Source organism: Talpa europaea (assembly GCF_964194135.1).
Source record: "Talpa europaea genome assembly, chromosome: 2".
In the NCBI taxonomy this organism is placed as follows: Eukaryota; Metazoa; Chordata; class Mammalia; order Eulipotyphla; family Talpidae; genus Talpa; species Talpa europaea.
The window spans coordinates 91,077,585-91,098,817 of NC_140068.1; the positions used below are offsets into that span (position 1 = coordinate 91,077,585).

The following is a 21,233-nucleotide window of genomic DNA, read 5'->3' on the forward strand; positions in this document are numbered from 1 at the left end:
TATTTTGTTCCTTAATTAAATGCCCGCATTTGCAGAGAGGACCTAGAGGAACCAAAGTGTATTTTGGCAGATGGGTGAAAATGGCACAGTGACTGGGCCTCCCTGGTGGCGCAGAGAGTTGAGTGCAGCACTGTGAAGCTGTCCGAGGCCGTTGTGGTGCCGGTTCCATCCCCAGCCTGCCAGGAGCAACCCAATTGGTGTATCAGACCTCTCCTGTCTCTCCCGCTGCTCCCCTCAGCAGTATGTTTCGGTACATGTGCTTGTTCTGCTCCGACCTCTCTCTGGTGGATCTTCTGACCCACCAGGACTCTGGCCTGTGCCCCACTTCTTTAAAAAATAATAAAAATGGCACAGTGACCCAGATGACATTATCTACAAGGGTTGGCAATAATTACTGATGATTTTGAGTATTACAAGAGTGGGTATCATTTCTGGAATGCTTCCTACACACTTCTCCATGACTTCTTCCCATATATTCCCTTTTTAAAACGGTGAGGCCAAGAGTAGGATGACTTGTAAACCTTCAGGGCCAGAGATTGTTTCTATATAAAATGTTGATATTTTGTTCATCATCTATTTTTTTTTTTTGGCCTTGATTCTGGCTTTTTAAAATATTATCTTGATAACTGAATATTTTGGTGCACCCTTAAATGTTGCACCAAAGGCAATGAATGCTTCATTATCTGGCCCCAGTTTTGCCTTGTCAAATGCATTTTATGCCAGTCACACCACGGCCTACATCTGGGACCAGAGAAGCCAGCAAAGGTGGAATAAAAGATCAGCTCTCCCGCTGTGTTTAAACTTGCACTTTTCCAAGCCTCAGAATGCTTACCCAAAGCAGGAAAGGCACAGAGGACGAGGACTACAACTCCCAGAAGGCTGCACGGCGCGGCGCCCTCGCCGATTGGCTGCGTGGGCCCCGCCCTCTCCCCGCCCCGCCCCTGCCGCGATGACCCCGGGCACTGAGTCCCGGGCTAGTGCGCTCCCGAAACCGGCTACCCAGCGGACTCTCGACCCTGCGAACAGGCTTCATGGCGGCATGTCCGGTGTCCCGGATGCTGCGGGGAGTTCTGAGGAGCAGCGCCAGAAGCTGCAGCTCGGGGGCTCCGGTGACGCAGCCCCGCCCCGGGGAGTCCTCCCAACCTGTCACAGAGGTGAGCCCGCCTGCATCCACATCCCCGTGGAGAGGAGGCAGCCGGACAAGCTGTCCCTTCCGCTAGAAGCATCCCGGCCCGTGCACTGAGGCTGCTGCTGGGAGGGGCCCCTCGGCACTTAATTGGGGGTCGGAGAGGAGTGGTGGAATGGTGTTCCTCAGATAGACTACCCGGTATCACCCAGTTACCCGATGGAAGGGGCTCCCTGGGGTCCCGCAGCCATGCGACCCCTTCCTTGTGCTGGGTGACCTGCAGAGATGGGGCGGCTGCGGTGGGATAGGACTTTGGGTATGTGAGGTGTTTTGTTAGTGCCCCTCCTCAGCTGCACCTCATATCCTGCCTCTTCCTAAACCTAGTCTCCCACAATGGGGTTATCTGTGTGTGACCAGGTGTTTCTGTGACAATGTGCTTCATAGTGTGACACTGACTAAAAATGTCACCTTGTTGCCACCAGTAGTCAGGTGTGACTTCTGTGGTCACAGGGCTGTGTGACCTGTCCTTCGCTGACTCTTTTTCATCTTCACTTTCCTCTAGGAGGATGGTTCAGCCTCTTTCTAAAGCAGGTTAGGGATTCCTGTGTCTCTTCAGGGTTGGGGGCGACTCCCTCAGTCTTTGATCGCACCCCTTAGTGTGATTCATGTCATAATGCGATTTTAGTTTGTTTTCGTTTGCCCTTAAAGTCAGGGAATACTTTTGGGAGAAACGAGTCTTTTTAGTTTGTGAAATCTCTTTTTTAGACCAATCTGGTGATTCTTTTCACATCTGTAGGGCAGGCCTGCATGTCACAGGAGTCTTCACATCACTTCCTCCTCTCATCCTCGTCACTGTTGCTCAATGGCAGGTGTTAATCTAACCTGCTTTCTTCAAATCTCATTCCCCTCTGGATTCCTCAAATAAGCAGGCCTCATTGCTGGAAAGTAGAGAAGTTTTTCAGTATCCTTGAACTCTGCTTTCTCATTTTCCCCTCCATGAAGTTGAAAGATTGTTGAGAGATCATTAAAAAAATTCAGAAAAAGGGAAGTTTCTTCTCTCCTCTCCTGCCCCAACCCAATTTATGTTGTATCTTTCTTGAGAGGACCTGTGTTAAGTGACTTCATATGTCCTCACAGTAAACCATGGGAGGTAAGTATTTTCCTCAGTCATAGAGTTGTTAAGTAGGTAAGCAGGAATTCAAACTCTAGCACCTGTGCCACAGCTTTTTCCCTGTGGAGAGAATGGGGGAGAGGCTGCTTCTCACCTTTCCTTTCCACTATGAGAGGAGGGATAATCAGCAGCTAAGAATGTAAATGCTGGAACAAATGCCTGGATTTGAATCCCAACCCTGCTGCTTACTAAGTGAACTTCAGCAAGGCCTAGGCACCTCAGAACCTCAATCTTCTCATCTATAAAGTGGGAATAATAGTATCTAATTCACAGGGTGATAATAGGGTTTAAATAAGTTAATATGTAAACTTAGAGCAAAGCCTGGCATAGGTGAGTGCTGTGTCATGTATAATTCTATTGTAATTATTATCCTGGCCACTGTTGGCACATTCTGTTTCCATTAGTCCCTCCACGCCTACACTCAGATCTGCCCACTATTTGATCACAGACCCACCCACTCATCTTGGACATTCCCCTTTAGGGTTATCCTTAGCAGACAGGACTCTCCCCCAGTTTTGAGGATATTTCCCCCAAGTACTTAACACTGTGCTCTGCAGTGGTGCAGTCAGCAGATACTTATGACTGAAACCCAATTAGCGAGGGGGCCTATGGAATAGCTGAGCACTGGACAAGGGGCCCCAGGTTTTCACCCTCACTACCTCTAATATCTCCTGGGGCAGTCACTTCCCCCTCTTCCCCTTGGTCTTTAAGACCAAGAGGATTGGACCAACCCATCTTTATACATTAGGGGATGTAAAGGGCAGGAATGGACACAGTGCAGGTTTTCTATGATCCAACAGACCGGGTAAAGGAGGAGTCAGAGTCCTCAGTGGTTTTTGCAGGTGTTTTATTGGGATTACCAGGTACATGGCAGGCAAGGGTGCTGGGGGGCCGGGAGGCTGGCAGTCCTCCCAGCCCCCAGCAAGTCTTCACTCTATCTGGGCTCTCTGGCGTTCTCTGCTTCTCTCTCAGTTTAGTTCGTTCTCGGCTTCTACTGGAGTCCCTGTGACACCACCCTTAAAAGTCCATTCTTAGCCCAGGTGAATCCCATCTACCTATGCTCACACCCTACTCCAGGTGCCCGCCATCAGGCATGCATTCAGGACTGCAAGGATCTATCATCTATCCTGATGGTGGGAGGGCAGAAAAGCCTGACATTTTCTTTACCCTACAGGGGAGAGCACAGAATGTGCAAGAGAATCTCAGAGGTGAAAGGTCTGGAGCTATATATGCTCAGCCCCTCCAGGATACTGCTCCCTACAAGTGCTATGCACCTTGGTGGTGGTCTCATTTGGGCTGGAAGGAGATGGTGGGTGAGAGAGAAGGCAGAGAGGCCTGGGTGTTGTCTGATATCAAGGTGTGGGTTGGAAGGAGATGGGGGGTGTGGAATGGGAGATGGCTATGAGGAAAGGGGATAGAAAAGGAGACTTGGGCTTCATCCAAGAACAGATTGAGCAGCTTCTACAGGTGGAAAGGGGAGGGAGGTATGTGTGGTTAAGTGGGGAGGTGGGTGGGGCACCATAGCTACCTGCCTACCCGATTGGGGCAGCCAGGACAATATTATCTCTAGTCAATTCTAGTGTATTCTAGTCAAAAGCAACGCACCCCTCTTTCTCCCTCTTGGGTTCCAAATATGTTTTGCTGGGGCAACAAGGGACTGGTCTGGGGTCCTGGGCTACAACCTTGGGGCAAAGGCAGGGGCAGGGGCCAGGGTAACTGCAAGACAAAGACAACCAGCTGTTAGTGGGCCTGAAAGAATAAATGTTGGAAATGGGAAGTTGTACAGAAAGGAGCCAGTGAATGAGGAGGACTGCAGGGCCTGGTGTGGGGCGGTGACCCCTGGAGGGAAAGTTGACCTTTCAGGGGTTTTCTTGACTTCCAGCATGTCCAGTGCCTCAAAAATCTTCCAGTGAAGTATATCCTTGCCTGGAGCCATAGGTATAAGAACTCCATACTTCTGGTGAGCACATATGGAAAAGAGAGAACTAGGCCTAGGTCCTTTGCTAAACCCTCACTTAATGTAGATTAATTTTGAGGTGCTCTAGTACACATCCCAAATAGCAAATAGATTGGGGCCACTGACATTTGAGTTTGGCATGTGCTCTTTTTCTGCCGAATAACCCCGCTACTCTGTGACTACTCCAGAACTATTTGTAGGTATCATTCAAATCAAACACCCATGGTTAGTTAAGGGAGGACCCCAGCCTTCCCTAGTAGTAACTAACTCCTTTGTGCCACCCTTCTCCACCCAGCTCCGCCCCCGTCTGCACAGGGTAGGCAGCCAAGAGATAACCAGCAGCATATGGTAGGCTGCCTAGTGCCTAGTTACTAGTGTCCGTGGTCCTGGGGAGCTTTTGCTCCCCAGGTCCTGCTTTGGGTGCTGTGACAGCAGGTCTAAAACTCCAGCTAGGAGCCATCTGCCATGAAACAGAGTTGGAAGGCCAGGGTCTTGCCTTGGGACAAGGCCAGGACAGGGGAAGCTGACAAGAGTGGGAAAAGTCACAGCACACACAGCTAGTGCTCCCGATGAATGTTTGTTTGGTGAATGAATAGATATGTAACTAGGAGTTATGTTAGGTGAATAGCAATGGATTTACTGAAAACCTACTTTCCAGAAGCTCTTCCAGTTGAGTTAGGTAGCGGTATTATCCACACTTGACTACAGACAAGGAAATTAAGGCTTAAAGAACTTAGGTCCCTTGCTCAACAGCTGATTTGTAACAGAGCCAGGTTATTCAGGTTGACCTACTCCTAAAGTGTGTGCCCAGAAGCCCATAAGCTACCTATGATGCTGGTGTCACTGGGGCAGTGCTTCTCAGCTGGGGCTGTAGAGAAATAATCTGGGGCTTCACCCCAGAGCAGTGGAGTCAGAATCTCTGGGCTGGGATTCTGGTAGCACATCCGTCTACATTACCAGAAGAATGTCGAAGAATACTGATGCAGAGTTAAGAACCACTCTTCTAAGCTAAGCCATGTTGACAATCAAGACCAGGCCAGGAATGAATGATTACCCTAGAGTAACTAGGTTTTCATACGCCTTCTCTTTGGATCAGAGACAGGCCTATTTATTTGTTCATTGATACAGTGGGTTGACAGTTGGTATCCCAGAGTCTACATAGTGTGTCTGTAGCGAGTGAGGCAGGAGGGCTTTCCATTCCAGGAAACAGCCTGAGCCACCCAGGGCATATGAATGGTTGAGGGTTTTCCACTTCTGAAATGTCCTAGCCCTTCCCCGGTGAGAGGGGCTCTGCTCTGCTTGGTAATTCCTTCTGGATCCCAGGTTCCTTTGACTGGTGACAATGTGATATGTTTTCCTCCAGGAGGTTTAAAGGAAAGAAAAAAATATCTAGGATTGAAAAGTGGGGCATGCAGTATTGGAGGAGAGATGAGGCTTGTTAACATCCCAGTGATATATTTGCATGCCTGGCAGAGTGATGTGTGTGTGTGTGTGTGTGCGCGCGCGCGCGTGTGTGTGTGTGTGTGTGTGTGTGTGTGAGAGAGAGAGAGAGAGAGAGAGAGAGAGAGAGAGAGAGAGAGAGAAAAAACAGAGGCTGAATGAATTGAGATAAGGTCTCTCCAGATCTCAAAAGTGAAATCTGACCTGCCCCTCCCAGAGCCTGAACTGAGCACCTAATTCCATTCCAGATTGCCCCATTACACTGCTTGAGCTCTGATTTCTGCTGAGTCATACTCCTTGGATTTGTTTTGGCTCCTTTGTCACCCAGCCACCTTCCCAATATGTTAGGGTTAGAGTGAGGGGGATATCTTGGTAAGGGGGAGGGGCCTGGCGTGAGTAACAAACTGCTGAATTGCAAATTACTATTGTTGAAGAAGAGGGTGCAACTGTCACAAATCCATATTCCCTGTTTTCTGGACTCTGTTGACCTATGGGCCTCCCAAGGCTACTGGAGGAAAGACACCAGGGGCTGGGTGGGGAGGAGAAAAGGGTGTGTGTGGGGGGTGAAACTGTTATGATTATAGCATTCTGCAGTCCTGAGTGGTGACTGCTGTTTATGGCCATAAGACAGCAAGCAGGGCTTCTCTGTGGACATGTGAAACTAGTCGTGGTATGGGCAGTGTGAAGCCAGTTTTGTATAAACCCAGAAAAATCCTGAAAGCACCACCCAACTCTCTCTTTCAGATCCCTTTTATCCACGGAGTCAAGCAGTGGCTTTTGACTGGCTGTTCCTTAGAATTACCTGGGGGAGATTAAAAACACAAGCACCCAAAGATCCAAATTCACTTGGTCTCCAGTGGAGTGTTTTCTCTTGAGCTTCCTAGATGATCCCCATGCTCAGCCAGTGCTGTGGAGGTCACTGAAATTATGTTTCTTCCTCCTGGTGAACACATACCCTGGACCTCAGGAGGGTTGGAGGCAATCAGCTCTCAGGGTGTTCTGCTAAGTAACCCACTATTCTGTGAATACTCTAGGAGTGTTTACCAGACAGCTTCATGACCCAAGACACACCACTCTTCCCCCACCCCTGCCTCTTACCCGAATTGTCTTAAGGCAAGACAGCCTTAGTCCATAACTGTTCTTATTTGCAACTGGAAAAAACAGGGCCTGCATGAGTGAAAGAAATTTTCCCGGTGTTTCAGGTCATACCTGGGCCAGAAACCAGGAGTCCTTACCTTCAATGCAGATCCCTGTCCTTAGACCGTGTGACTATGCACTGTGGCCATGGTTTCTTTGTTCTAAAGATCTAAAGAAACAACTTCTCTCCACCCTCTGTGCAGTCCTGTGTACCTTCTGGACTCACCCTGTACTATTAGAGGAAAGAATTTAGAACTTGGAATGAGAAGCACCTGCATTTGAATTCTGGTTCTTCCAAAGGTGTTCTTGGACCCCAGCCCAGCCTTAGTTAGAAAACATTCTTTGGAAACTTTAAGATGCTTTTCAAATGTGATTTCTATGGGGCAATTATCTCATCAGCATCTGTCATGACTTGGGACCTCCATGAGGAAAGAGATGAGATTAGATCAAGCTTGGGAAAGAATGAGGTTGGCAGCTCCTTTCTCTCCCCAGGACAAGTCTGGGCCTTGCAGTGACTTCCCCACCCATAGGCCCCAGACAATGGGCGTATGATCCCTCCTTGTGGCTTTGGGTAGAGTGAAAGATGACTGAAGCAATCTCTTAATGGCCCCCTGTAGTCTCCCTTTTTCCTCTACCTGGCTGCAGGACCAGCTGGCAGCTGCCTGCTCACGGAGGTCCTGCACGCTGGGCTTAGTGTCGGGGACCTTGGGGGCAGGTCCTTCCCTCAGGCCTGTTTCAATCCCAGCTCTCCCGGAACAGGGACAGTGGTGTCTACAGAGGAAGATTAAAGGTGCTAAACAGGTGTCAGTGATGAGGCAGGGGTGCTTGAAGGGGGACTCTCCCCAGCCACATTTCCTCCCTTCTCCTGCCCCAATCATTGCAGGAGCTGTCCCAGAGGAGGCAGTTCCTACGCCAGCACGCAGCCCCCTTCTCCGACTTCCTCACCGACAGCTTTGGCCGCCAGCACAGCTACCTGCGGATCTCCCTCACCGAGAAGTGCAACCTCAGATGTGAGTCACCTTCTGGGCCCTCTCTGACCTCCTGTCCCTGTGCTGGAGTGGCCTCAGAAACCTCTACACACTCAGAAATCCTTCTCAATCCTCCTAGCTCCTTTCTCAAACTTCTCCACCCACCCTTACTCCCTCTTTTTCCAGGTGGGGTTCAGGAACAAGATATAGGGGTCAAGGTTGAGCTTTACAATCCTGGGAGCTGGGTTTTACTTGGGATTAGATCTGAGAACAGAATTGCTATCGGGTTTAGCAGTAAGATTGGACTCAATCCAATCTGACCTCCCTCTTCGGGGCCCATTTCTCTCTCCCTCGGTTTCTCTGTCGTTTCCAAAGTTCGGGCCATGGCCGGGGGTGGCATGGGGGTGCTGGACACTGTGAGTGTGTGAAGTACACATAGTGCCTGTTAATACTGCCTGCTGACAGATGTGGCGTGGGGTCAGGCAGACACAGAGTCCTCATTTCATAATCCATGCTGAGGGCTCTGGTGTGTAGCCACGCCCAGATGGACTTTCACACTTCGTTTGCTCTTCCCTTCTGTTCTCCTCCCTCCCTGTAGCTCCCAATAAGAAATTCATTTCCTTCATGGTCTTATTAATACATATGTGGGCGTTTCAGTCCATGTTTAACCCAACAACACTCACTGCGAACAGTACTGATATTCTGATATCCTTTCCAGTTCTAAAAAGATCAGTTCTGTGCCCTTCATTAATTTCACTAAATGATGTTACCCCTCCCCTGCCAGGCTCACCTCATTTACCACATTCTGCCACATTCTGCCTGCCCAGGAGGTCCTGCACCCTGGGCTGAGTGTCGGGACCTGAAAAGTGGGACCTCAGGTTTCCCATCTTATGGATGGTAAAAATCTGAAATAGGCCGGCTATTTAGTCACAGAGGAGAGGAGTTTTACCAGGCCTGAGTGTACTTTCCTGCCTCTTTCACCAAGAAGGATAACCTTGCTAAGTGAAATGAAGAGGGTGAATGAGACAGTGCAGGGGGCACCAGGCAGGGCCCTGGGTCCATTCCTTCCAAAAGGAATCAGCATTTTGGCATCCTTCCACCTCAGGCAGGCTCTGCTATCCACCCGTTCTCTTAATTGCCATTCCCAGAAGCGCACACACACACTCACTCACTGATGGCTATTAAGGCCAGAGAGGAAGAGAGTGCTAACATTTGTAGATGAGAACGTTGAGGCCCAGAGAGAATGGCCTACAGTTTGTCGCACCTCAGCTTTGGCAAGATTTGTCCTCATTGTCTGGATAGGGTTCAGGAGAAACTTCTGGCCTGATGGGCGAGTTAAGGACTGGGGATATCTGGGCCTGCCTGCTGTGTCCTCACTTCCTTCCTCTATGTCCTCGCCCTTCCTCTCAGGTCAATACTGCATGCCTGAAGAGGGTGTTCCATTGACCCCCAAGGCTGATCTGTTGACCACAGAGGAGATCCTGACCCTAGCCCAGCTCTTTGTGAAAGAAGGTGTAGACAAGATCCGGCTCACAGGCGGAGAGCCGCTCATCCGGCCAGATGTGGTGGACATCGTGGGTGAGTTTGACTCAAGGTGTCACCCCTTTTCCCAGCTCTTGCCTCCTCCAGTTAGACTCTACTGTTAACATTTATATCAGCAGCTAATATTCATTTACAGCATTTTGCTCACTTGGTCCTACCAGCCTTAGAGACAGGTGAGGTACTGTTTTAATACTATTTTAATACAAAATTGAAGTGGTTTTGACACAACATAGTTGTTTACTAACTTGCCAAGAACATAGAACTAATAAATGCCAGAGCCTAGTTTTGCCATTACATTGAAATAAAAGTTCTCACCAGGGCCTGGAGGCTCACATGATCTGGCTCCTACTGACCTCTGTTTCTTGCCTGACTTTCTGCCTCACAATCCCCACCAGTCATACCACAGGGCCTTTGCACATGCTCCCTTTGCTGGTGCACAGAGCTCAGTGATTCTCTCATTACGGTTTCTGTTTAAATGTCATCCCCTTGCACACTCTTATTGCAACCCCATATTCTATATTTTATCTAAATGCATACCCCAGTCACCAGGAGTTGGCAAGGCCACCTCACCTGCACCCAGAGACCTAATCTGGACCACCACCTGTGCTAATGCAGCCTGCAAACTAATAATGGTTTTTATATTTGTAATGGATTGGGAAAAAGGTCCCAAACTGATATTTAATGATGCATGAAAATCATGTAAAATCCTCAGTTCACTGTCTATCAGTGTGAGTGGAACACAGCTGTCCCAACTCATTTGCATATCTGTTATGGCTGCTCTTGCATAGTTGAGTCATTGTAACAAAGACTGTATGACCAATAAAGTCAATATTTACTCTCCAGCCTCTTAAGAAAGATTGTGGTGACCCCTGCTTGGGCACATCATGTTATTTGGTTGTATTTTTTGGTATTGTTGAGTTGTCTTTCATAAACTAGCGTAAAAACTGTCAGGGAGCTGGGGCAGGTTTTGTTCACAACCATGTTCCCAGCACCTGGGAACGTTCCTGACATATAGTTACTGATGTTTGTTGAGTGAATGAAGTGTAGTTCGAAGTGCTGTCTGTTAAGTTCAAGCTGTGTGAATCTCAGCTGTGCCTCTTACTAGCACTACAACTTAGGGCAACTTTTAAAATACATTCTAAGTTCCTGGATGAAGACTGTACCTGAGGAGCTATGAGAAGGAACTGCCTGCCCGTGGCAAGCACTCTTTGCTGTTTCTAAGCTGCAAAGTCAGGCAGAACTTTGCTCATGTAATTATATATGATGAAATCAGAGGAAAATAAGGTTCTGTGTTCTTGATTGCTGAGCGCCCCACCATTCTCCTCACAGCTCGGGTTGGGATCTCCCAGCCCACAGCTTTCAGCCTCATTTGCTGGTTCAGTAAACATGCTGTGGAGATACTTCTGTGTCTGGTACTGTGCTGGTGACACAGGTGAGTGAGCACAGGCCCTGCTCAGGACCACCTGGGAGCCAAAGGTGCTGGGGGATTCTTTGCTAACCTTCTCCTCCAGCCCACACTGGTCACTGACCTGGGATCATCCTAGTGTGGACCAGCTGGCCCAGGGGAGCTGACCCTTGTTCTAGGCGGCTCCTTAGAGTGGAAAGGCAGGCAGGGTTCCAGGAAAGGGCTGGACCTGCTGAACCCAGCTGGCTGCCAAGCCCAGCCCCCTCATTCGGGTCACTTGGTATGCCCTCTGGCACAGATTCCACCTTAAATCCCTATGCTCTGCCAGGGACTGAGGGAGAGCAGAGAGGTGGGGATCCCCACTGTTCTGGGGAGACATAGGGGTCACTGAGCGTAGACATAAGAACACAGCGCTTCCCAAGGAACCCACTTGCTTTGTGAGCAGAATGGGGGCCAGGGGAGTTGGCGGGCCTGTTCCTGCTCCCTGGCTGTGTGAACTTGTACAGATTTTTTCCCCACTCTGAACCTCAGTTTCCTCATCTGTGCTTTGGCTGTCTCAAGGACCTTTCTTGCTATGATGGTCTCAGGTTATTGGCCTGGCTGATAACATGGGCTGGACAGAGGCTACTTGGGACAAGACCCCTGCTGTAGTACCGGCTTCTGAGGAATTTCTCCTGCCTTCTAAAGTGGGGTTGAAGGGGAAAAAGAATACACCCCTGCTCCACCCCCATGTTCCAGAAAAAATGGCAGCTGAGATGTCTTGAATTCTTGTGTGTTGTGTTTTGCTATCTTTCAGGCTAGATCCTCTTATCTTCCCAAAAAGTACTTCAGCAGAACAAAACCTGAAAGACAGGAAGACAGGGCAGATGGGTATTGGGGTGAGGGGGTTGGGAGGCTTAGGGAGTGGGAAGAGAAAAGAAGAACCCCCCCACCCCATGAGAAGGGCAGTGTGAAAGGGTGGCAGACTGTGCTGAGCCTGCTGCCCTGTTCCCTTTGGGTCTCTGCCTTAAGCTGTCAACCTTGGGCTTGGTGCAGCAGGTCTCCCCAGGGGACAGGTTGTGACTCTCAGTTCAGTCACTTCATCACCCTGGCTTGGGTGTAAACAAGTTCCTCTGCTCCTTTTTTCAGGTGAATTTAAAGCCTTGCTGTTCAATAGGGCCTTCACAGATGATGGAAATGGCTTTGTCTGCTGTCTGATTTGGTAGGCAGTAGCCACACGTAGCCTTGAGCACTTGATATGGCTCATGTGACCAAGAAACTGAATTGGTGGCTCTATCACATGTTAATTAATAGCCCCATGTGGCATGGCTGCCATATTCAATAGTGAAGGTTTGGAATTTACCAAAAGAAATAAGAAAAAAACAACAACTTAATGTACAAGTACTATGTTAGTGTTTGAGGAATTTACAGGAGGCTTGTTTTGGATCTCTTTTTTTTTTTTTTTTTGACTTTCTTTTTTTTTTTAATTTAAATTTTATTTTTATATTCCCCATACAATTACAACCCCCTTATTTTGACCCCAAGCCCACCTTTCCCCACCCCCCACCCGCCATAGAGTGTCTCTGGTTCATAGTAGTTTGTCGATTTTGATATTTTCTTTCTTATAGTTATTCTTTATCCTGGTCCCTTATTTAAGTTTTCTAGATTCCTGCTATGAGTGAGACCATCCTGTATTTTTCTTTTTCTTTCTGGCTTATTTTGCTGAGCATGATCCCTTCCAGCACCATCCATGTTGCTGCAAATTGCATGTGTTTATCTATTTTGAATGCTGAGTAATATTCCATGGTGTATATGTACCACATCTTCTTGATCCAGTCATCTATTTTTGGGCATTTGGGCTGTTTTGGATCTTAATTTAAGGAAGATTGTCACTCTCAGGAGAGCTTAACTTACCTTAGCAATACATCTTTTCCTTTATTATTTCTCCCTTCCTCCCTTCTTTCCACTGCCCCTTCCTTTTTTCTATATGTGCATCTCAATCTCATAATTAGATCCCATGAGAGGCTAAGACAATGGGGAGCCCTTAAGGTTTTTTGAAAAGGAATGAAGATTTTTTGTTTCATTTTATTTTTTGTGTATTTTTACATCATTTTTCATTTTTGCACAGTGTTTGCACAGTGTATGCATTTTCATCTTGGTTATAGTTGCCATACAATTCCCACCCTCCTTATTTTGATCCTACTCCCTTTTACCCCCCCACCTCCCCATTGTGTGTCTCTGGTTTAAAGTTGCTTTGTTGATTTTGATTTTTACTTTATTATAATTAGTCTTTTTCCTGGTGTCTTATTTAGGTTTGCTAAATTCCTGCTATGACTTGAGACCATCCGGTATTTTTCTTTTCCTTTCTGGCTTATTTCGCTGAGCATGATCCCTTCCAGCTTTTTGTTTCATTTTTGATATGGACTTCAATTGCATAGACAATTGGTAGTCTTGCCAGTACTCCTTGCATGCGTTTCAACTGAATATTTTAGTTTATATCACGTTATGTTTTATAATGTCATAAATTCCTAAGGAAACCCAGTATATCCCATCAATTTTTTTTTTTTGGAAGAACAAGAAAAGCTGCAATAACTTTTAGCCACCCATGTAGGCTTCCCTATCTTACCATGTGTAGCTTAACCATGGGAATTCATTCTGAAAAATGTATTGTTAGGTGATTTTGTCATTGTGAAAATGTCAGAGAATGTAATTAGTGAAATGAGCTAGTATAGCCTACTACTTACCTTGGGACCACTGCTGTACATGTGGTCATTCCAAAATATTGTTAAGCAGTGCATGACTCTACCCCTCCCCCCTCGCTTTATTGCCTTTAAAAAATGAGATAGAGTGTTTTTAAGCTTTATAAATATCTTGCTGTCTGTAGTCTTTCAAGGTATATTTTTTGATTATATTGTTTTATTGAGATAATGTTGGCTTCCAACATGGTATATGATTCAGAAGTATGTTACTACACCCTTCAGATGTATGTTATTCTCCCACATCCACCACTGAGAAACCCCATAGGCCTCTACCATACTTCATTGGGCCCACTCTGATCCCTCCCCTCCCCTCCCCCTCTGGTAGCCTCAGTTGTAGTCACATTTCTATCATTTGTTTGGTTTGGTTTGGTTCTGACCCTTTGTTTTGTTTCTCTGATTTCCACATATTAGTGAAACCATCTAGTATTTGTCTTTCTCCTTCTGACTTACTCCACTTAACAAAATCCCCTCCAATTCCATCCATGTTGTCACAAATGACAAGACTTCATTTTTTATAGCTATATAATACCCCATTTTTTGTGTATACTAAACCACATCATCTTTATCTACTCATCTCTCCTTGGGCACTTAGGTTGTATCCATAACTCAGCTATTGTAAATAGGGCTGCAATGAACATATCCCTTGAATTAGTGATTTTGCATCTAGGAATGGAATTGCTAGATCACATGGTAAATCTATCTTTAATATTTTGAGAAATCCCCTTCCTGCTTTCCATAGGTCTGGACCATTCTCTATTCCCACCAACAGTATATGAGGTTTCTTTTTTCTCCACACAGGGTTTACTCTTTTGACATCACTAAGATTTATGTACATCAGGTTGAAACGTAGTTTATTCCTTTTCTCTTCAATTTACTGTTCCATTGTGAGTATACCACCATTCTCCTGTTAGCGAGCATTTGGGTCTTTAAACATTTTGATTCTCATTCATGTATCCTGGTGTACATTTTCTTTCGGAGTGGAATTGCTGAGTTATAGTATATGTGAATATTCAACTTTAGAAAATAATTTTGCATTATCTTATAAAGTGATTATCTTATACACTGTCTCTTCAGTACATAAGAAAGAGAAACTTTTGAACCACATCCTCTCCAGAACTCAGTGAGATCATTCTGGACTTGTGCCATTTGAATGGTTGTAAAATGAAATTTGCTTATAGTCTTCATTTGTATTTCCCTATTTAAGAATAAGGTCAGGCATCTCTTTCCATGTTTATTAGGCATATTTTTTTTTCATGCCTGGTTTTTCTAGTTGGTTATTTGTCTTCACATTGTTCTTAATATGTGTTGCAAATGTCTTCTGCCAGTTTGAAAAAACAAGCCTCATTTTGCATAATAATTCTTTAATCTTAAATTAGTTGTATCTTTTATGGTTAGTGCTTTTTGTACCTTGCTAATAAAACACCTCACCCAATATCAGTCCAGCTACCTTATGTTTTCATTAAAAAACTGGAAGTTTGCTCTTTGCATTTAAGTCCTTAGTTCATCTGTAGTTGATTTTTGAGAATCCAGTTTCATTTTTTTTCCATATAAATTCATTGTTTCTAGTTCCTTTTATTGCGCAATTGCTCCTTCCTCCATAAGTCTTCCATGTGTCAACTGGTTAGTATTGGGTCCTGTTTATGCTGGTGGTCAGTTTGTGTATGGAAGCTTTAAAATAAGTTCATTGTCTTGTGAAACAAGTCCTTTTGTCTTGTGAAACAAGTGCTTTAAGGCCTCCCCTGGTGGCGCAGCAGTTGAGCCCTGGGCTGAGAAGCTGCCCGCAGCCTCTGCAGCACTGGTTCGGTTCCTGGCCACCAGCGAGGGTCCCACATGGTGCACAGACCTCTCCTGCTGCTTGCTGCTCCCCTTAACAGTGTATTTCATCAGTCTGTTCTGTTCCCAGCTCTGCCTCTGGTGAATTCTCTCACCCTCCCCCGCTCTTCTAACTATACCCAGTGCTTGTATGGAAAAAAAAGAGAAAAAAAAAAAGTGCTTTAGCTGTACTAAGCTTTCTCCTTATAAATTTTAGAATAAGTTTACCGGGTTTCATGGAAAATTCTGTTTGGATTTCTTATTTTTTATTGAATTAAAAATGGTTAAAATGATAAGTTTTATGTGTATTTGAAGTGGTATTAAAATGTATGCATACTGTTTTGTGGCCATCACCACCATTCATTCCCCAAATTCTTTTCATCTTGTCATCTGAAACTCTACCCTGTCAAACAGTAACATCCCCATCCTTCCATTCCCCAAGATTCTCACCCCACCCCCAACCCCAAGATGTTGTCAACCTTTGACAACCACCAGTATGTTTTCTGACTTTATGATCTAGGCTACTCTGAGAACCTCATAGTAGAATCATACTGTATTTGTTTTTATGGCTGGGTTATATCACTAAGTAGAATGCCCTTCAGGCACATTCATCTGCATTGTAGCATATTGGAGAATTGCCTTTCTTTTCAAGGCTGAATATCCCATTGTGTGAGTATTCCACGTTTTGGTAAACCATTCATCAGTCAACTAGGGTTGCTTTCATGTTTTAACTATTGTGAGTGATGCCTTTATGAACATGAATGTACAAATATCTTTTAGAAACCCTGCTTTCAAATCTCTTGGATATATACCCAGAAGTGCAGTTGCTGGGTCATATGGTAATTATATTTTTAATTTTATGAATACCTTTCATACTGCTTTCTACAGCAACTATATTATTTTACATTCCCATCAACATTGCACAAGGATTCAAATTCTCTACATTCTTGTCAGTGCTTGTGTTCTGGCTTTTTAATAATAGCCATCCTAATAGGTGGGAAGTGATATCTCATTATAGTTTTGATTTGTGTTTCCCTAATAATTAGTGACACTAAGCATCCTTTCATATCCATATTGACCATTCATATATGGATTCATATATTATTTAACTTTTTGGGAAAAGGTCTATTCACATTCTTTTTTTTTTTAAGATTTATTTATGCATACAAGAGCTGGGGTACAGGCCAGAGGTGTTGGGGGCAGGGTGAGAGGATTCACCAGAGACAGAGTGGGGAACAGAACAGGCAGATTGACAGAAGTACACTGCTGAGGGGAGCAGCGGGCGAGTCAGGAGGTCTGCTGCAAGGTGTGGGTTGCTCTCTGGCCGGCTGGGGATCAAACTCATGCTGCAGAGGCTGCAGACAACTTTATAGGTTGCGTCTTAACCCCTTGTGCCACCAGGGAGGCCTGGTCTATTCACATTATATGACAATTTTTGAATCTAGTTGTTTGTGTTTTGTTATCATTGTTTTAGAAGTTCTCCATATACTCTGCATATCTAATCCCTATCAAATTTGCAAATATTTTACCCAGTTCTGTGCGTTGCTTCTGATTTTGTGGATAGTGTCTCTTGATGCACAATTCTTTTATTTTCATGAAGTGCCACTTGTCTATTTTTATTTTTGCCTATGCCTTTGATGTCACTTCCACAAAACCATTGCAAAATACAATGTCATGGAGTTTTGTTCTATTGTTTCTTCCAAGAGTCTCACATGGCAGAGGAGTAGGGAACTCAGTGGGACCTTTTATATAAAAGCACTAATCACAAAACAAGCTTTGGGTTGTTGAATTGCTCATTGCGGGTGTGTATTCCACTTAATTATTTCTGCTTCTATCTTGGTATAGCCTATTGCTTTAAATAACATTTAGTTATAAGTATTTGTAATTTTTTTTACTCGATTTGCTTTTTGATTCATGAGATATTTAAAAGTAGTGTTTAATGTTCAAATATATGACAATTTTAATTTATATTTGTATAATTATAATTTATATGGTAATCAGAGCATTTTATTTGTATGATACTTGTTCCTTAAAATTTATTGAGGCTTTATGACCAAGCATATTGGCAGTTTTTAGAATTATTTTATGCGTGCTTCGGAAAAATATTTATTCTTTAATTATTAGATGGAGAAGTCTGTATTTATTCATTGCATTCGCCTGCTTAATTTTATTGTTCAGATTTCTGGTTATCTCTATCTTTGTTAGTTTCCCATTCACTTGGCCTGCCAATAATACATACGTGGGATTTGTTGATTTATTCAGACATTCTGTTGGTCTTTATTTTCTGTATACTTGGGATGATTTTATTAGGGTTAGAATTGTTATTTCTTCCTCATAAATTAGATGTTTTATCACTATGTAATGGATCTCTTTTGGTCTTAAGGTCCATTATCATGCCAAACTATGTCAACTTGCATTGGCTTTAGTAAGATTGTTGTCATTGTTTTCATCTTTTTTTTTACTTTAAACTTCTCTGTGTTCTTTATTTTAGGTAGGTCTCTTACAGAGCCCATAGCTGTTACTTTTGTTTCTTCTATCAAATTTGGTAATTTCTGACCTTTAAATAGCAAATTTATTCTAGCTACTTGTATTGAAATTATTAAATTATTTGGACTTGTTTCTACAGTCTTTTAATTTATCATACTTTTTCTATGCTGCGTCTTCCTCCTTTTTGACTTTTAAATAAATGGTCCCTCCTCATAAGAACTTTACCACACTATGAGGAACTTGATCTTGCCAATCTTCCCCTACCCTTATTGTTGATATTGCCTAGATTTTACTTCTGAGCTGTTCTGATAATCTGCCCCTCTGTGTCTCTTGTAAACACACTCTCTCTCTTTATAATAACAACAAACTTTGCCAGGCTATTTGATCACTCACAATTCCCATCATTCTTGCAGTAGTTCCTAAGTTTTTGTTCTCATTTGCTTCCTCTAAAAAACATTATTTTTTGGATGCTGGCCTAATCTAATTAATTAAAGCTGACATGCCAAATAGTTTTCATAATGTTTTGAAATAGTAGAGTAGTAATTTTATAATGCTACTTGAAGGTGTATAAAATTTTAGGTTCAAGTTTCATTGTTTTAAGAATGTCACTACATTGTCCTCTTACAACCAGTACCACTCCTGGCAAAAGTCTGAGGTTCGTCTGGTTCTGGCCCTTGGAAGCTATTAGCATGTTTTCTTTGGGACTGATTTTCTTAAATTTTACAATAATATACCTAGAATAGACTTTTTCCTCATTTGGTAAATTGTCCTTTTCAATACTAAACCATTTGTTTTAAATTTGGGGAAATTTTTCTCCATTATTTCTTCAGCTATTTCCTTCTCTTAATTTCAGTTTTTCTCCTGAGACCTCTATTATTTGATTGTTACCCCTTCTACTTATAGCCTCCACTGCTCTTAATTTACATTTTTTTACATTTTGATTTCTTAGTCTCTTCTTTTTCCTGGGAGAGCCCTTTAATCTTTTAATTCAACAGTTTTTCTTTTACGTCCATATTACTAGTTATGTAATTTCTTGTATTCTTTATTTCACAATTGTGTTCTTAGCTACTATTTCATCTTGTCCTTGTTTATGCAATGAAATTATGAAATGTGTTTTCTTGTTGTAAATATGCTCCTATATTTCCTTTACTATATTTATCATGCTTAATCTTACCCTCTTGGCCTCTTTTAGTATGTTTTCTGCTATTGGTATATATTTTATAGGTATTTGTTTGGGGGGGGCAGTTGATGACTTCTCAAGGATCTCCTTATTTGATTCCTCTGAGGTTATTATCTATTCTGTGTGGCACTAATTAATAGAAAATTGTTTAAGGTCATTTCTTAGTCATCGGTAAGTATGGGGGTCTCCAGATCCCAGAAATCACAAATGTTCACTCATGTTGTAATCTCCCCACCCAGCGACCAGCTCTTACCCTGCGAGATTGCATAGGTTGTGCACTGTACAACTCCAGGAGACTTCATTTAGATCATGATGATACTGGAGCCTCCTGAAGTTATGTAATATGGCAATCCTTAGATGTCTTCACTTTTAAACCTGCAGCACAGAAAGAAGTATATTTTGAAGGAGGCACTCACCCTTGATTTTACTTAATCCACCAGTCCCCAGAACTTGGGGGACAGGGAGAGGAATGAATGAATGCTTGAAGCTAGTCATTCTCCACCAGTGTCTTCATCCCTTCTTCCTGCACAGGGGTAGCTGCTTCTCTGAGTTCACATCCAGTGAATTGCTGAGTCATTTCTCTGGGGCAGATGCCTGTGATTTCTTCAGAGGACAAGCAAAGTTTGCACTGAGGCATCAGTGGGTGAGGATGAGACTAAACTCTAACTGCCATGCTTTTTTCCTTCAACTGCTTACATTCTCTCTAGTCCCCTTCACTCCGGGCTATGATCCTCCTTCCCCATACCAGTTCAGAAGTACCATCAGTCTTCCTATGAATTTCTCAGTTTCCTTTTTATTTAAAGATTTGTTATACTTATTTATGTGTACAAGAGCTGGAGTATAGGCCAGAGGTGCATGGAATGAGAGGATTCACCAGAGACAGAATGGGGAGCAGAACAGGTAGATCTACTGAAATACACTGCTGAGGGGAGCAGTGGGTGAGATGTGAGAGGTCTGCCTTGCCATGTGGGTAGCTCCCTGTCTGGAGATCAAACTTGTGCTTCAGTGGCTGCAGGTTGCTTCATAGTGCTGAGACTTAACTCTTGTGCACCAGGGAGATCCTCCCTTTTTTTTTTTTTTCCCAAGTTCTTGGATTCTGGGTTTCTTCAGGGTTGATTTGACAGAGGGAGCCAGCAACTTCTGCTAATTTTCTTATTATTTTTTAAAGATTTATTTATTTGTACAAGAATTGGGGTACAGGCCAGAGGCACAGGGGGGTGAGAGAATTCACCAGAGACAGAGTGGGGAGCAGAACAGGCAGACAGACTGAAAACACTGCTGAGGGGAGCAGCAGGCAAGACAGGAGAGGTCTGCCATGCCATGTGGGTATCTCTCTGGCCAGCCAGGAATCTAACCTATGCAGCAGAGGCTAAGGACAGCTTCACAGAGCTGTGCTCAACCCGCTGTGCCACTCGGGAGATCCACCTTCTGTTAATTTTCCATATTGTTAGAGTCCCAGAGTAAAATTCTTTTCAAAACAGTGATTTTATTTTTAAGCTTTCACTTTTCTTATTATAAAGGTAATCCCTGTCTAATTCAGATAAACAAAAAGAATATCACTCCTGCCCCATTATCAACAGTTTGGTTGGGTGAACTGTCTAGTTTCTTCACACCTAATTTCAGCTACTGTTTTTAACCTGCTGTCTTGACTTAATATAGTATATGCATTTCCCAACACCCTAATATATTATTTTAAAGTCAATTTTGGTTGCATAGTATTTCATCATCCATAAAAAAAGCATAATTTTGCCAGTTTTATCTTGTTGGTGCTCCAGATGATTTCCCGCTTCCCTTTATTATGTATTGCTCGCTGCTAAACATCCTTGTCGATAAACATTGTTCACATCCATGATTATTTCCTTAGGTTCAATTCCTACAAGTGTAATTTCAGGTTGAAGCCTTCAAGTTCATGCAGAACTTCTCTCCAGGAAGGTCATGTCTCCCATCATAAGCTTGGGCATCTGACTATCTTTGCCCTGTCCCCTTCTGCTGCCTTTTCTCTCACTTCAGCTTCACCAGGGCACTTTATTCCTGGTTCTGCCCTCATTATACAGAGCGGAGCTGACTCTTCATTGAGATTCATACATGAATTAGTTTGAAATGAAGTTTATCTCTAAATAAATAAATATAAAAATCATCTCTAGTCCTACTGATCAAAGATAACCACTGTGGACATTTTGACACATCTCTTTTCTCTAGTTTTTATTAGATTTAACTGTGAGCACGTGTTTCAGTCTTGTTCTTTCTGTTCTTTTGTGCTCAGTTCGGGG

The 21,233-nt window shown here is 43.9% G+C and overlaps 1 protein-coding gene across 2 annotated transcripts in view; it reads left to right on the plus strand.

The window, feature by feature from the left end:
• Positions 1-1,031: 1,031 nt before the first annotated feature.
• MOCS1 (molybdenum cofactor synthesis 1) overlaps positions 1,032-21,233 on the plus strand; it is a gene marked incomplete at both ends in the record, with an annotated part of 32,420 nt that continues 12,218 nt past the window's right edge. For both annotated transcript variants that reach the window (XM_084228622.1, XM_084228623.1), the window contains 3 exons: positions 1,032-1,154; positions 7,715-7,841; positions 9,210-9,377. In XM_084228622.1, coding sequence (XP_084084748.1) covers positions 1,032-1,154; positions 7,715-7,841; positions 9,210-9,377 — 418 coding nt within the window. The remainder of the gene's footprint in view (positions 1,155-7,714; positions 7,842-9,209; positions 9,378-21,233) is intronic.